We start from the raw sequence: 18075 nt of genomic DNA, 5'->3' as shown, positions 1-18075 counted from the left end.
TTCATATTGAAAGATAATTTTTCTTTAATGAGTCGGATGAGAGGGATTTACTCCAGATACCCGACAAGGCCCTCATCCCCGTCATTCCCAGGAGAAAGAGACGGAGATATCGAGGACGAAGGTCGGGGTACCTTGTAAGAATCTGACGGTGAGTGGGTAATTTGCCTTTACCATCGGTCCTATTAGCCAACATACAATAATTGGATAATGAAATAGACTAACTACAAGCACGTATATCCTACCAATGGGACATTCAAAACTGTAATATCTTATGTTTCACCGAGTCGTGGCTGAAAGATGACATGAATAACATACAGCTGGCAGGTTATACACTGTATCAGCAGAAAAGAACAGTAGCTTCTGGTAAGACAAGGGGTGCCGGTCTATGTATATTTGTAAACAACAGCTACTGCACGATATCTAAGTAAGTCTCAAGGTTTTGCTCGCCTGAGGTAGAGTATCTCATGATAAGCTGTAGACTACACTATTTACCAAGAGAGTTTTCATCTATATTCTTCGTAGCTGTCTATTTACCACCACAAACCGATGCTGGCACTAAGACCGCACTCAATGAGCTGTATATGGCCATAAGCCGCTCATCCAGAGGCGGCGCTCCTATTGGCCGGTGTTAATGCAGGGAAACTTAAATCTGTTTTACCTCATTTCTACCAGCATGTTAAATGTGCAACCAGAGGGAAAAAAACTATAGACCACCTTTACTCCACACACAGACACGCATACAAAGCCTCTCCCTCGCCCTCCATTCGGCAAATCTGACCATAATTCTATTCTCCTGATTCCGGCTGACAAGCAAAACATTTCACATTTATTTAACTAGGCAAGTCAGTTAAGAACAAATTCTTATTTACAATGACAGCCTACAGGAGTTTAACTGCCTTCTTCTGTGACAGAACAACAGATTTTTACCTTGTCAGCTCAGGGATTTGATCCAGCAACGTTTCAGTTACTGGCCCAACACTCTAACCACTAGGGTACCTGCCACCCTAGTAGCAGGTAGCATCAGTGACTCGGGCAATAAAAAAGTGGTCAGATGAAGCAGATGCTAAGCTACAGGACTGTTTTGCTAGCACAGACTGGAATATGTTCCGGGATTCATCCGATGGCATTGAGGAGTACACCGCATCAGTCACTGGCTTCATCAATAAGTGCATCGATGACGTCCCCCCCACAGTGACTGTACGCACATACCCCAACCAGAAGCCATGGATTACAGGCAACATCTGCACTGAGCTGAAGGGTAGAGCTGCCACTTTCAAAGAGCGGGACTCTAACCCCAGAAGCTTATAAGAAATCCCACTATGCCCGCCGACGAACCATGAAACAGGCAAAGCGTCAATACAGGACTAAGATTGAATTGTATAACACCAGCTCCGACACACATCAGATGTGGCAGGGCTTGCAAACTATTACAGACTACAAAGAGAAGCACAGCCACGAGCTGCCCAGTGACACGAGCCTCCCAGACGAGCTAAATTACTTCTATGCTCGCTTTGAGGCAAGTAACACTGAAACATGCATGCGAGCATCAGCTGTTCCGGACGACGGTGATCACGTTCTCAGTAACTGATGTGAGTAAGACCTTTAAACAGGTCAACATTCACAAGGCCGCAGAGCCAGATGGATTACCAGGACGTGTACTCTGACCAACTGGAAAGTGTCTTCACTGACATTTTCAACCTCTCCCTGTCTGAGTCTGTAAGCAGGCCACCGTTAGTGCCTGTGCCCAAGAACACCAAGGTAACCTGCCTAAATTACTACCGACACGTAGCACACGTCTGTAGCCATGAAGTGCTTTGAAAGGCTGGTCATGGCCCACATCAACACCATTATCCCAGAAACCCTAGACCCACTTGAATTTGCATACCGCCCCAACAGATCCACAGATGATGCAATCTCTATTGCACTCCACACTGCCCTTTCCCACCTGGACAAAAGGAAAACCTATGTGAGAATGCTTTTCATTTACTACAGCTCAGCGTTCAACACCATAGTGCCCTCAAAGCTCACCACTAAGCTAAGTAACCTGGGACTAAATACCTCCCTCTGCAACTGGATCCTGGACTTCCTGATGGGCCATCCCCAGGTGGTAAGGGTAGGTAACAACACATTCGCCACGCTGATCCTCAACACAGGGGCCCCTCAGAAGTGTGTGCTCAGTCCCCTCCTGTACTCCCTGTTCACTCATGACTGCATGGCCAGGCATGTCTCCAACACCATCATTAAGTTTGCTGATGATACAACAGTGGTAGGCCTGATCACTGACAACGATGAGACAGCCTATAGGGAGGACGTCAGAGACCTGGCCGTGTGGTGCCAGGACAACAACCTCTCCCTCAATGTGATCAAGACAAAGGAGATGATTATGGACTACAGGAAAAGGAGGACCGAGCACGCCCCCATTCTCATCGACGGGGCTGTAGTGGAGAGCTTCAAGTTCCTTGGTGTTCACATCACCAACAAACTATCATGGTCCAAGCACACCAAGACAGTCGTGAAGAAGGCATGACAAAACCTCTTCTCCCTTTGGAGACTGAAAAGATTTGGCATGGGTCCTCAGATCCTCAAAATGTTCTACAGCTGCACCATCGAGAGCATCCTGACCTGTTGCATCACTGCCTGGTATGGCAACTGTTCGGCCTCCGACCGCAAGGCACTACAGAGGGTAGTGCGTACAGCCAAGTACATCACTGGGGCCAAACTTCCTGCCATCCAGGACCTCTATACCAGGCGGTGTCAGAGGAAGGCCCGAAAAATTGTCAAAGACTCCAGCCACCCTAGTCATAGACTGTTCTTTCTGTTACCACACGACAAGCGTTACCGTAGCGCCATGTCTAGGTCCAAAAGGCTTCTCAACAGCTTCTACCCCCAAGCCATAAAGCTCATGTTTTACACTGCTGATATTCTCTGTTTATTATCTATGCATAGTCACTTTAACTCTACATACATGTATGTACATATTACCTCAATTACCTCGACTAACCAGTGCCCCCACACATTGACTCTGTACCGGTACCCCCTGTATATAGCCTCGCTATTGTTATTTTATTGCTGCTCTTTAATTATTTGTTACTTTTATTTCTTATAATACTTAACACATATTTTTCGTAAAACTGCATTGTTGGATAAGGGCTTGTAAGTAAGCATTTCACTGTAAGGTCTACACCTGTTGTAAAATTGTATTTTATTTGAGTACAAGCTTATGTAATCGTGGCAACTATGTGGAGTTATTGTATACCTTTGCTAAAAAAAACTTCCACTGTGTTTTCGGTTATCAAACAGAATACAGAATGATTTGATTGAAGCAGTCATTGATATGATTCGAAAGGACTTTGAAGATGAGATTAATGTAGCCCCATTTTTGCAGTAGAAGTAGATGAAACCATAGATGTTACAAACAAAGCCCAGATCTCTGTAATTTTTCATTATGTGGCTAAAAGTGAAATCAAGGAGGTGTTTTGGGAATTTAATAATGTGAGGGATAGTGCCTAACGATTAGTGCTTTTTGAGGTCGTTTCAGTTTCAGCTCGATTATTAGTTCGGAAAACTGCCCTTTTCATCCTTATGCTAGCTAGCAGTAGCCACAGCAGCCATTTTGGAATGTCATTCTCAGCCAATTAGCTTCTTTGTTGTTATTATTATTTCAGTCTTCTCAATGTATCAGTGTGGATAAAGGTAAAATTTGGAGTACAGTGGCATATCTCATCCCTACATTGAGGTAAATTTTCCGACCCATATATCGCGCTGGCTCCACAGTGTCTTAAAGTAACCATGATTGTGTTCCAACCCCAGTGCAGCTCAGTGTAAACAACTGTAAAGGCAGGGTCGGTATCTTCTGGTAAACATCCATAGAAAATATTTCAGTAGCAATAGTAGCCAGCCAGCCAGACCATCTAACGTTATCTCTGTCCTCCCTATACTGTACTGTCTTTAGTCATCCTATTTATCTAGGCTAACCTGCCTAAGTATGCTGCAGAGCTGTTTGACTAAATCATTTTACGAGTTCTTCAAAGTAGATAAGGCATACTTTCACAAACTGTCTCTATCCCTCTCGTCATTGTTGTGTACATTCGTCTTTCATGTGGTCTATGTGGTCTGTGTGTATCTAACCTAATGTAGCAGGTAGTAAAGTGTATCTATCTCTGTCCGAGCCAGAAAGAACAGGCGCAATGGATTATGGTCATTGTAGTTAATTACCACGTTTATGCGCTGAACTAGGTTGATGAAAACTCCAACTCCATTCAGCCCAGCGTCCCACATAGTTCTTGACTTGATTTCTCTCGTGAATGATTTGATTTCTCTCTCGAGAAATTGCGCGTCAGTCAATTAGTTGTTTAATAACCAACATTTTGGTTAATCATTCAGCACTAGTGAGTGATGACAAATGAGCTGCAGCCTTGGCAGATTATGTATTGGGAATGTTGGGGAAGTACAACTGAGTTGAAAAGCTGGTAGCTCAAACATACGATGGGTCCTCAGTGATGGCATCCCAGCTTAATGGGGTGCAGGCCAAGATAAGAGAAAAAGTGCCCAAAGTTCTATTTATTCACTGTTAAACTTGGTGATCTCACAGTCAGTGAAATGCAGCCCAGAATGTAAAATAATGTTCTTTTTTTTTGCGGTTTAGGTTACTGTTGACTGAACATGAGAATAGTGCTGCTTACCATTCAGCACAACTGAGTTAACCTGTAGGCTATCACATTAGTTGCCTCCAAGGCGCTGTCCATTCAGTAGTGCTGAATCCTGGCCACAGCCTCAGATACCTTTTAATAAAAGATTTTCCTTTGTAGCTTACTTCCTCATTTTCACCATTGTCTATACTTTAGTGGCTTTAATATGTATTTAATTTCCTAAAGCTGTCTAGCTGTTTATGGTTTTGATTAACGGACAACATCCCTTTGATGCATTTGATTTATCAAGCTAGAATTCTGTTTTGATGAGACACTTTTCAGACATTTCGATTGTTGATATGGACATTTTGTTAATACCTTATTTATTATATACAGTATTTGTGTGTAATAATATTTGACATAATAATATTAGTGTGTGTGTGTGTGTGTGTGTGTGTGTGTGTGTGTGTGTGTGTGTGTGTGTGTGTGTGTGTGTGTGTGTGTGTGTGTGTGTGTGTGTGTGTGTGTTTTCGTTGGGAATTATTCCGATTAAATGTGTCCACACATGGGTATTTTAGTGACATCAGTTGTAACTGTGGACGCTACATCGGCCTACGGCTGAGTTGAGCATTGTGTCATTTTGTCGGATGATATGAAATATGCTGCCATCGGAGGCTATCCCATGTGTATCTTAGCTACATTGGTATTTACATTTGGTGATATTCTTTTGTTAATTTCAGTTAATAGCTTATGTCGCTGGTTGTTGGAGCTATCTGTTATATGGTGAATTTGGGCTTCATCAAGGTTTATTTGTGAGTAAATCTGGCTTTGATAATAGCCAGTGCATACCCAGCCACCGACCTCACCGCACGTCACTGGACAGTATCCATTTTTGGACTTGTTAGGCTTTGATATGATTCTCTCACAACTATATTCCTTTAATCTTTCTCTCTAAACCTCCCCACCCCCTCTCCACTCCCTCTTTATCTTTCCCCCTTTCTCTCCCTCTCCCTCTTTCCATCTCTCACCATCGTGGTTGGGGTTCCCCAGGGTCCAGGGTTCGTCTGAGTCGAAGTGGGTGTCCCCTCCGATCCCAGGGCCCGGAAAGTAGGCGTGGGCTAGGAACCCGCCCTCGCCGTCGAAGGGTGAGCTGTCGCCATGGAAACCTGAGGTGAGATCAATTTAATTTAACTTCAAAGTTTACATTGGGAGAACGGGATTAGGCCGACATTGACATAGTTTCAGTTTTCCTCTCCCAGGCACCATTCAATACAATTCTCACCTGAGGCGAAGATGATGGTGATGTCCACATCACGCCTGCCACTCTCCAGGGCGCTGTAAGGGACGGCCTCGAAGTGGAGCGGCGTCACCCCCTGCCACACGTCAAACGCACGCCGGATAGCATCGTGGGTCTCCCTAGAGCCCACTTTGGGTGTGACGTTCTTTATGCTGAGGGAGGAAGAGAGGGTTAGTCAATTAAGAACATATTCTTCTTTACATTGACAACATGTTTTACAATAAAGACCTGATGTTAGGAGAGAAATGGATAGGGAATATGATAAATGTGGAAAACAGATTGTGTGATCCATCCTGGGTGGGGGGTTATTGGGATGTTGGATGGTACCACCAGCTAAATGAGAGCAAGGTTTTACTGGTCATTTTTTTTTATAAGACATTGACAGTAATATAAGAAAAATATTTTACTCCTTAGAAAGATTTAACTCCTATTCTGATCTAACCAGACCAATCATACCCACATTGTCACGTCCTGACCATAGTAAGATGTTATTTTCTATGGTAGAGTAGGTCAGGGCGTGACAGGGGGTGTTTTTCTATGTTTTCTATTTCTATGTTCATGTTCTAGTTTTGTATTTCTATGTTGGTTTTGTTTGGGATGATCTCCAATTAGAGGCAGTTGGTCCTTGTCGTCTCTAATTGGAGATCATACTTATGTAGAGTTTTTTTTCCACCTGGGTTTGTGGGAGATTGTTTTTGAGTAGTGTATGTTTCACCTCTGCGTCACGTTTGTTTGGGGGGTTATTCAAGTTTGTTTATATGTATTGCATAGTTTCACAGAGTAAATAAAATGTGGAACGACACACACGCTGCACTTTGGTCCGCTCATTCCTACGACAACCGTGACACACATCATTCATAATTTTTACTGCAGTGGGCTAAATCAGGGTCACACAGAGTGTTTCTTGATAGTCAAACAAATCTACTTTGAAACAAAAGTATACACCTCACACACATGGTTATGGGCTTAAAAAAAATAAGACACCTGTACAATGTCAGATATAGAGCTGATATGTATTAAATGTTGAGTTTGATTCCCAATATTACACTTTATACGCATCACAGAAGACTAAAATATAACAAACCATTTGATATAGAAACACTGGATTTTCGTCATTTGAAAAAAAAAAAAGAATGTTGATTAATTATAACATTCAAAAATATATTAACATTCCACCCATGAGGCCACTACATGGGAGGCTACAACAAAGCTTTAACACAAGGCAGCCCCGCAAACAGAGCATTTTAAATAGAGAAATAAATAGATGACTACAGCGTCACATACAGCACCACATATCATATACTGTATGTCCAAATCTGAACCACCCTCCCAATATTGCTTGGGGAGAATATTCTCTAAAATGGTTGACGAGACACTCGAAAAAGTTTCAGTATTAAACTATTCCAACAAACCCAGCAGCTTTCACTGCACTTTTAACACAGCTGTCGTTATCAGTTGCTCGCAGACAGAGAGAGAGAGGGAGAGAGAGAGGGAGAGAGAGAGAGGGAGAGAGAGAGGGAGAGAGCAAGGGAAAGAGAGAGAGAGAGGGAGAGAGAGAGAGAAAAGGAGAGAGAGAGAGGGAGAGAGAGTGAGAGCGAGGGAGAGAGCGAGAGAGAGAGAGAGAGAGAGAGAGAGAGAGAGAGAGGAATCTTCTTTCCTGTTTTCTCTCCCCAACTCATTTTCATGTGGAGAGTGCAGTCAGTAGTGACAGCCAGAGCCTGGCAGCACAGCCAGGCTGACTGACATTCCATTAGAAGAGGTGCCTCATCAATTCACATGCAGGAAGGAAGGAAGGATTTAAATAAATTGACAGTGTTATCGTCTATTACGGCTGTAACCTGTCAATTTCCCACCGCGCCGAGCAGCACCCCTTATCCCGCTCTCTCAGACCCCATTAACAGTGGAAACTTAATCACGTGTGATAAGATGGGGAATTTGAATATTTTGTTGCGATTATTGGATGATTTGCATAGAGGAATTTGGAGAGAATTGGACAAAGTAAAAGTTGTTCTCGTCCTCGGTCGTCCTTGCTATTAAAATTTGCCAGTTTGTCTTCTGGTACTCTTAAAAGGAGAAATGAAAGATAACTGCAAAGGAATGCAATGGAATGCAAAGAAGAAGAAAGTTGAAAACCATTACCTCACTTTATTCTGTTCTCTGACCTGACTTCTATTCACACACAAACAACTCTTCCTCTATGTATATCAATGTGTGTGCGTGTGCGTGGGTGTGTGTGCGTGTGCGTGTGTGTGTGTGTGTGTGTGTGTGTGTGTGTGTGTGTGTGTGTGTGTGTGTGTGTACCCATATGTGCTATCTCTAAGGCAACGCTGAACGAATGTGAGACCAAGGAGGAAGCGAGAGCACAAATTAATAACGACACTGACAAACACAGAACCCTATCATAACCCTTGGCTTATCTGACTAACAGCTGGTTGTCATGGTAACCGTCAAGGCTGCTGGAATGAGTCTCTCACCTGTAGGTGATGCATGTGTGCGTGCATGTGCCGGCCTACATTTCTCACCTGTAAGTGATGTGTGTTCGCTGCCACTTCTGCCCCGTCAGCGCGTACCTCCGCTTCCGTGACCTTGAAATGCCCTTTAGTTTGTCTGGATTTCCACACCTCGGCCTCTTCATCCAACTAAGAACAAAGGAAGTAGTGGAGGTGGAAGAAGCGGACAATGGAGGGAAGAGAAGGACAACAGTTTGGGTTTGGCGGATTCCAGGAGAATGCTAATTGCCCCAATGCATAGTGCCAACTGTAAAGTTTGGTGGAGGAGGAATAATGGTCTGGGGCTGATTTGCATGATTCGGGCTAGGCCCCTTAGTTCCAGTAAAGGTAAATCTTAACGCTACAGTATACAATGACATTCTAGACGATTCTGTGCTTCCAACTTTTGGGGAAGGCCCTTTCCTGTTTTAGCATGACAATGCCCCGCATGCACAAAGCGAGGTCCATACAGAAATGGTTTGTCGAGATCGGTGTGGAAGAACTTGACTAGCCTGCACATAGCCCTGACCTCAACCCCATCGAACACCTTTGAGATGAATTGGAACACCGACTGCGAGCCAGGTCTAATCACCCAACATCAGTGCCTAACTTCACTAATGCTCTTGCGGCTGAATGGAAGCAAGTCCCCTAGTGGAAATACTTCCCGGAAGAGTGGAGGCTGTTATAGCAGCAAAGGGGGGACCAACTCCATATTAATGTCCATGATTTTGGAATGAGATGTTCGACGAGCAGGTGTCCGCATACTTTTTTTTAACCAGACGTTTGACTGGTTATATCTGATGCCACATCAAGAACTACTCTGAACTAGAATACCAAACACATGGCCTTACATACTGCAGTTAGGTGCACAATGGGACTAGTACTTCCCACAATAATATACACTGAGTGTACAAAACATTAACAACACCTCTTAATATTGAGCTGCACTCCCTTTTGCCCTCAGAACAGCCTGTATTCGTCGGGACATGGACTCTACAAATTGTCGAAAGCGTTGTCCTATGGGTGGTGGACCATTCTTGATACACACGGGAAACTGTTGAGCGTGAAAAACCCAGCAGCGTTGCAGTTCTCGACACACTCTAACCGGTGCGCCTGGCACCTAGTGGTTAGAGCGTTGGACTAGTAACCGAAAGGTTGCAAGATCGAATCCCCGAGCTGACAAGGTAAAAATCTGTCGTTCTGTCCCTGAACAAGGCAGTTAACGCACTGTTCCTAGGCCGTCATTGAAAATAAGAATTTGTTCTTAACTGACTTGCCTAGTTAAATAAAGATAAAATAATAAACCTGTTCAAAGGCACTTAAATGTTTTTTCTTGCCGAATCTCCCTCTGAATGGCACACATGCACAATCCATGTCTAAATTGACTCAAGGCTGAAAAATCCTTCTTTAACCTGTCTCCTCCCCTTCATCTACACTGATTGAAGTGGATTTAATAAGTGACATCAATAAGGGCTCATAACTTTCACCTGGATTCACCTGGTCAGTCTGTGTCATGAAAAGAGTTCCTAATGTTTCGTATAATCAGTGTAGAGCTGCCTCTTACTACCCCTAATAATCCTACTAACACTGACCTTAACATCAACCCAAACAAAATACATCATCATAAGCCTTAAAACAGTAACTGCAAGACTGTACAGAGATGGTGTGACAAAAACGTTTTTTCAAGTGTATATACAGTCAATTGGAAAGTATTCAGACCTTTTGACTTTTTCCACATTTTGTTGCATTACAGCCTTATTCTAAAATGTATGAAATAGTTTTTTTTCCTACATCAATCTACACACAATACCCCATAATGACAAAGCAAAAACAGTTTTTTAGAAATGTTTGATAATTTATATTTAAAAAAAAATGGAAATATCACATTTACATAAGTATTCAGACCCTTTACTCAGTACTTTGTTGAAGCACCTTTGGCAGCAATTACAGCCTTGAGTGTTCTTGGTTTTGGTGCTACAAGCTTGGCACACCTGTATCCAGGCTGTATCACATCCAGCCGTGATTGGCAGTCACATAGGGCGGCGCACAATTGGCCCAGCGTCGTTCGGTTTGGCCAGGGTAGGCCATCATTGTAAATAAGAATTTGTTCTTAACTGACTTGCCTAGTTAAATAAAGGTTCAATTAAAAAATTAAAACAATTACAATGTTGGTGAGTTTCTCCCATTCTTCTCTGCAGATCCTCTCAAGCTCTGTCAGGTTGGATGGGGAGTGTTGCTGCACAGATATTTTCATGTCTCTCCAGAGATGTTCGATCCGGTTCAAGTCCCTGCTCTGGCTGGGCCACACAAGGACATTCAGAGACTTGTCCTGAAGCCACTCCTGCGTCGTCTTGGCTGTGTACTTAGGGTCATTGTCCTGTTGGAAGGTGAACCTTTAACCCAGTCTGAGATACTGAGCACTCTGGAGCAGGTTTTCATCAAGGATCTCTCTGTACTCTCTGTTCATCTTTCCCACAATCCTGATTAGTCTACCAGTCCCTACTGTTAAAAAACACCCCCACAGCATGATGTTGCCACCACCATGCTTCACCGTATGGATGGTGCCAGGTTTCCTCCAGACGTGACGCTTGGCATTCAGACCAAAGAGTTCAATCTTGGTTTCATTAGACCAAAGACTCTTGTTTCTCATGATCAGTCTTCTGGTGCCTTTTGACAAACTCCAAGCTGGCTGTCATGTGCCTTTTACTGAAGAGTGGCTTCCGTCTGGCCACTCTACCTGTAAAGGCCTGATTGGTGGAGTGCTGCAGAGATGGTTGTCCTTCTGGAAGGCTCTCCCATCTTCACAGAGGAACTCTAGAGCTCTGTCAGAGTGACCATTGGGTCCTTGGTCACCTCCCTGACCAAGGCCCTTCTCCACCGATTGCTCAGTCTGGCCGGGCGGCCAGCTCTAGAAAGAGATTTGGTGGTTCAGACAAGGTCTGAATACTTATGTAAATAAGGTATTTCATTATTTTTTTATATATATACATTTGCAAAAATGTCCAAAAAACTGTTTTCGCTTTGTCATTTGTCGTGGAAATTCGAATCAATAATGAGGAGAGACAAGATCGATCACCAATCAGGATATTACTTTATTCAAAAGGTATTAATAACATTGATTCATTTTTGCAATAATAAAGCTGGTCGACGAACCACCCTTAGATGATTCGTTGAGAGCACAACGAGCAGATTTGAGCCCCAGCATTTTATAGCAAAGTACATCCTCCTGAATGTTCATGACAAACAACAGATGTGTGAAATGGGTTGTATTTGTTAGGATTTTATATGAAATAAATTAATAATTCACAGCAAACAGTATCTGCTGTAAAGACTGTTCTCATTGTGTGGAAACCAGGGTCTGACCCCCAAAACAAGGTTCCTCTCATAATTATCCATACCCGAGCCATCTCCACCCTGGTACCTTCCAGCACACAAACACTAACTCATGCTATGGAATGCCGTCTTTAGATTTTATCACCAAATGCATCGTAAATCCACTGTCAGCATTAAGCCCCCAGACGCCCAACTCAGAAGAACACACACAGATGACAGTGTTCTAAGAACCCTATTCTACTCCATAAAACAACCATTTGATGCAAGAACAGCATTATAACATAATCTTGTAATTTCGCTCTCACACATTATGGGGTATTATGTGTAGATTGCTGAGGAAAATGTTTTCTTTAATCAATTTTAGAATAAGGCAGTAACGTAACAAAACGTGGAAAAAGTCAAGGGGTCTGAATACTTTCCGAAGGCACCGTATATGACTTCTGGGAGCGAAACCAAAAAATATTCTAGTAGAAAACAAAGTAAATATATGACCATAAAAATGTGACATCTAGTTGACTGAAATGGTTCTTTCCATTCTGAGAAAAAGTGGTGAGACTATGCTGGCCAGGTTAGAGCTTCAATGACTGATCTCGTTACATTCAAACCCATGTAACACATATGGAATACTGTGCTCAGAGATAATATGGAAAAGATAGAGCCTCACCTTAGTGTGATATCACTTCATCAATTTAAGCAAGAAAGAGAGGAATGAAAAGTGTTATGATCTCAATGGGACTGCTAGTAGAGATGTTGGAGCTAATTTGGGTAAGTCAATGTAGGCTACATACATTTATCATTTGTGATAATTACTTTTTTGTGTTCCTATTTTCACTGATACATCAGTGCCATTCTGTGTGTGTGTGTGTGTGTATGTGTGTGTGTATGTGTGTGTGTGTGTGTGTGTGTGTGTGTGTGTGTGTGTGTGTGTGTGTGTGTGTGTGTGTGTGTGTGTGTCTACTCACTATGTGGTCCTCTCATCCAGTGTCCCTGTGACATTGAGGCCGTAGACACGCTGCATTGCTGCGATGGCTTGCTGCATGGTCTGGGCTGAGCGCAGGACAGCCATTCTGGGGTCTGTATGGGGCAGGTAGCCGTACTTCTGTAGCCATCCCTACAGGACAGAGAGAGGGAGGAGAGAGGGAGAGAGAGAGTCAGGACAAATGCTGCTATTACTTTGTTATTACGTGAGTTATAAGCTACATTTTGGTCATCGTCACCAAGGTAGAAATGACAGGGTGAAACGGATGCAGTTCTGTCCTTGTTCATAAAGTCTAGTATGAGTCAAACTGATCGTACATTCCAGGTTCATACACTCAGGATGGAAGTGTAGCATGTAAGCCACGTCCTACGGGCTACAGTATACCTTCATGCCTTCCAGAGTTACAGGAACACTGACAGAGAAAAGGCCTAGTTCAGGTTCAGATCTTCTGCATATTAGGATGGACCAAAGTCCAGTATTCAAGGCTGAACACTGTAACCCACGTGGCTATGCCCAGTTACCCGAATCAGTTCCCAATAACATTCACTCAGTGTTTCTACCTATAACCACCACTGGTCAAAGCTGCCACCCACACAGAGTGACACTGCCACCACTGCACTCCTTCTGAGTAAAGCAGAGATTCAGTGTCGTCCAGGGGTCATTGTCAGACCCAATCCCCCGTTTACCGTCAGCCAAGAGTCATGAGGTGGCGGCTCGGCAGGCAGCCACGCTCCACCACAGCTGTCCACACTGCCATCCAACCGCTGCTGCCTCACAATCACCATCATTACCCAGCCTATGAGAAGCTTCCGCTAATCCTTCATCTATCTCCCCCCCCCCTATCTCTGTATCTCTATCGCTTGCTCACTGAGCCAAATGCCTTGTTGTTGTTTGTCCATCTTTCCCACCATCGCTCAATCAGATGTAGCCAATGGTTGTTTGTTTGTTTTGTCTGTGTATAGCTAAGGCCCGGGTTCTGGTTCACAGCACAAAGGACCGAATAAGGATCCGAGGCCAGAACGTGGCATTTAACAGTGTCATTTGACTTGAGGGATGAGAGAGAATAGCCTACAGTAGACTAGGCCTATATAGAGAATATGGTACAATATACTCAACCCGATCTATCCTATTACGCACCTTGGATCACATCTTAATCTGCACAACCATAAACCCACCCAGTTGCGTAGGTAATTTATAGAATACTAGTATATACAGTATACTACATATATATATTTACAGATGTATGACAACAAATATTACAGACGGTGTCAGCTCATGAGCCGACTGAGCGGAAGGGCGCTGGACCATCTCGTTCAAAACAATGCCAACAGCATCAGATGTTGTTTTTGTGATTGTAAAAAAAAAAAAAAAAAGAATAGAACGCATAATCATTTCGATGTTCCGCGCGTCTTGAAACATCCATCCGAATCAGATACATTTGCCATGCCATCCACCATGCTTCTTTGATGATGTAGCAGATAAATAACAACCCTCGTCCACAGTTAATGTTGTTTTTCGCGCAAAGCGCTGCCACCCGAGCAGAGGAGAGTGCACAGTAATTTATGATGAGCAGCCGCGAAGCACAAGCAGGCCATTTATCTTACCTCAACGCTGAACTGATGATGCTCTTCTCCGGACACAGCGCATACAATCCACAGCAAGAAATGCAAGCAGAACGCTGCTGCGTAAAAACAATCCAATGGTTTTCTTTTAGATGAGGATACTAAGGTCATAATGACCCGTTTTTCCCAAGTGGGTTATTAGATAAAACCGCCCGTCGTGTGATTAGGTTCGTGCGTCAAATTAAGAAAACCATCCGGTGAGGTGTCAAAGCCAAATTCGGAGACGCGCATAAAAGGACGGCCGCGGTGGTTTTGCCAAGGGGATAAACCCAGATGCCATGTATTACTTTCTCATGTCAAGCTGTGATAGAATTAGGCATGTTAGATCCACCGCCTCCGTCGCTGTTATTTACATCGCTGGTTTGGTTTATCCAGCGGCATCGATGGCCATGTACAGTAATCATACCTCCAGAGTCCACGCCTGCGCTTTGATGTTTCCAGCAGCGCAACACTCCCCATGAAGGCGTAAAGACCAGCGTCTTGTAATGTTTGCCTGGCTACCCAAACTCCTTGCTCCCAAACGCAACGCGATGTACGCCCACGGCAGTTTATAGCTTATCTCATGCTATTTTACACATTTTGCCATGAGGCTGAGAGAAAATGTTGCCGTTTTAGAGGGATCCTTGAAAGACGGGACAATCTCAACTTTTTCCCCAAAAATATGTATATATATATTAACACAGTTAATATATGTTGCAGTTTTAAAGCAAATTGCCAGTAATTTAAAAAGAAAATCATGGTTAATGACGTGTTCATATGCTATCTGGTGGACCCGAACTCCGGGTGGACCCCAACCTACATTGTATTTTATATATTTCGTTTTTAGGAAGGGTTGGGGGTTGCAGCGGTGGTGAACTATACGCCAGTGGCCCAGGGATGTTAGTTTCTTCTCCCCACTGAACATAGAGCAGAGGAAGAATTCCGTTTCAGTCGTCAGGCAAATGTAATGTACCCTGGTATAAAATATGTATACTGGGAATAGAAATAGCCTGAGACAGATGGAGCAATCATCCTTCAGTATGCGCTGATATCATTCAAGTACAGACTATTACACGGTTATAACAATGTAATGTAATACGGGGTATATTAACAGTTTTAATCATATGGCCTATTCCGTAATACGATACATACGAAGATACACATATGATATTCGGTGAAGACAAGCATTTTAATATCAATAACCATTCAGTCAGATAAGCCTATCCCAACACCACTCTAGGAAATACTCCATTAGCAGGTTCATGGTGATTGGTGAATGAATGCATGGAGACAAGAAACCTCATCTGGGTACCAATGTCAGGAATCTGCATGAGACAGAGATACTGTAATTCAACCACAAGCTGGCAGTGTTGAATTGAGAAACAGGTTCCCTACTACTACTTCAATGGGGTCAAGATAAATATATCTTAATTAAATAATTATGTGGCGTGTGCTACACCCTACTCAATGGATATGAAAGATTAAAGAGACATTGTTACATTTGTTGGACAGGATACGCCTCTATCTCTCAATGGCTTGCGCTTGATAACAGACCTAGGGTGCACTGCAGTGTAAGAGGGAGTCAGGGGGAGCCAAATGAGGCTACGTTAAACCAACACACTCCATGGAAAATCGCCACAGATCTGTCTCACCTTTTCATGACGAAATTGGATTGATTACTCACTATACAGTGCATTCGGAAAGTATTCAGACCCCTTGACTTTTTCCACATTTTGTTACGTGACGTTTGGTGGTTACAGCCTTATTCTAAAATCGATTACATAATTTCTTTCCCTCATCAATCTATACACAATACCCCATAGTGATGAAGCGAAAACAGGTTTTTAGAAATTGTAGCAATACATTATTTAAATACCTTATTTACATAAGTATTCAGACCCTTTGCTATGAGACCTGAAATTGAGCTCAGGTGCATCCTGTTTCCATTGATCATCCTTCCTTGAGATGTTTCTACAACTTGATTGGAGTCCACCTGTGGTAAATTCAATTGATTGGACATGATTTGGAAATGCACACACCTGTCTATATAAGGTCCCGCAGTTGACAGCGCATGTCAGAGTAAAAACCAAGCCATGAGGTTGAAGGAATTGTCCGTAGAGCTCCGAGACAGGATTGTGTCGAGGCACAGATCTGAGGAAGGGTACCAAAACATTTCTGCAGCATTGAAGGTCCCCAACAACACAGTGGCCTCCATCATTCTTAAATGGAATAAGTTTGGAACCACCAAGACTCTTCCTAGAGCGCGCCGCCCGGCCAAACTGAACAATCGAAGGGAGAAGGGCCTTGGTCAGGGAGGTGACCGAAAACCTGACGGTCACTCTGACAGAGCTCCATAGTTCATCTCTACAGCACTCCACCAATCGGGCTTTTATGGTACAGTGGCCAGATGGAAGCCACTCCTCAGTAAAAAGCACATGACAGCCCTCTTGGACTTGTCCAAAAGGCATCTAAAGACTCTCAGACCATGAGAAACAAGATTCTCTGGTCTGATGAAACCAAAATTGAACTCTTTGGCCTGAATGCCAAGCATCACGCCTGGAGGAAACCTGGCACCATCCTTACAGTGAAACATGGTGATGGCAGCATCATGCTGTGGGTATGTTTTTCAGAAGCAGGGACGGGGAGACTAGTCAGGACCTTCCAAAAGGAAAACGACCCTATACACACAGCCAAGACAATGCAGAAGTGGCTTCGGGGCAAGTCTCTGAATGCCTTGAGTGGCCCAGCCAGAGCCCGGACTTGAAACGGATCGAACATCTCTGGAGAGACCTGACAATAGCTGTGCAGCAACACTCCCCATCCAACCTGACAGAGCTTGAGAGGATCTGCAGAGAAGAATGGGAGAAACTCCCAAAATACAGGTGTCCCAAGCTTGTAGATTCAAGGCTGTATTCACTGCCAAGGCGCTTCAACAAAGTGCTGAGTAAAGGGTCTGAATACATATGTAAATGTGAAATTAAATTATTTATTTAAATCTAAAACCTGTTTTTGCTTTGTCATTATGGGGTATTGTGCGTAGATTGATGTGGGGGAAAAACAATTGAATGCATTTTAGGTGAAGGCTGTAACGTAACAAAATGTGGAAAAAGTCAAGGGGTCTGAATACCTTCCGAATACACTGTATGTACTGTACAATGGACATTCTGATACTGTACTTTCCTTAAGGGTTGAAACAGGACAGGATGACTAGTCTACCACTTGTGGAAAGATTCCTATTGGATTAAAGTAACCAGGTTCATTCATATACTCTGAGTGTTTACTGTATAAGCCAATGGAATGCTATGGAGACCACATGCTCTGACAAGAACTGTATTTGCCTGGGGAGATCGTTGGGAAACGGTAAACCATCACCAATGAGACAAGTCCTGTTCCACTTTGTCAGTACAAAAATGTGTGTGTGTGTTGTTTGTTTTTCTGTACACAGAGCAGACTATATGGGGACAGCCAGGACTGAAATAATTGTTTTTTTTGTCAAATCAGTCTGCCCTTGAATAAGGCAGTTAACCCCCAACAACAACTTCTCCCGAGCCCTGATAACATCGATTAAGACAGCCCCCCCGCACGTCTCTAATTCAAATTGGTTTGGTTAAAGGCAGAACACACATTTCGGTTGAATGCATTCAGTTGTAGGTATCCTCTTTCCCTTTCAGTCGTTATCACATTATGTTGGAGCAGGGGAGAACGACTGCCCCCTCTCATTGAGGATTTCAGTTCAAGGCAGACCGGA

General features: G+C 43.5%; 1 protein-coding gene across 4 annotated transcripts in view; it reads right to left on the bottom strand.

Moving 5' to 3' along the window:
- Positions 1 to 14815, bottom strand: part of LOC106600425 (matrix metalloproteinase-16) — a 44197-nt gene extending 29382 nt beyond the window's left edge. For 2 of the 4 annotated variants that reach the window (XM_014191763.2, XM_014191765.2), the window contains exons 1-5: positions 14331 to 14815; positions 12710 to 12858; positions 8448 to 8564; positions 5911 to 6077; positions 5657 to 5794 (exon numbers count right to left, since the gene is read on the bottom strand). In XM_014191763.2, the coding sequence (XP_014047238.1) occupies positions 5657 to 5794; positions 5911 to 6077; positions 8448 to 8564; positions 12710 to 12858; positions 14331 to 14459 (700 nt within the window). In that variant the 5' untranslated portion in view covers positions 14460 to 14815. Of the gene's footprint in view, positions 1 to 5656; positions 5795 to 5910; positions 6078 to 8447; positions 8565 to 12411; positions 12427 to 12709; positions 12859 to 14330 lie in introns of all 4 variants that reach the window. The other 2 variants (XM_014191762.2, XM_014191761.2) reach the window with 2 other exon arrangements.
- Between the last annotated feature and the right edge of the window lie 3260 nt (positions 14816 to 18075).

Source organism: Salmo salar, chromosome ssa03 (genome assembly GCF_905237065.1).
Source record: "Salmo salar chromosome ssa03, Ssal_v3.1, whole genome shotgun sequence".
Classification (NCBI taxonomy): domain Eukaryota; kingdom Metazoa; phylum Chordata; class Actinopteri; order Salmoniformes; family Salmonidae; genus Salmo; species Salmo salar.
Note: the sequence above shows the minus strand (reverse complement) of the source record. Positions and strands in the feature narration are given on the sequence as shown.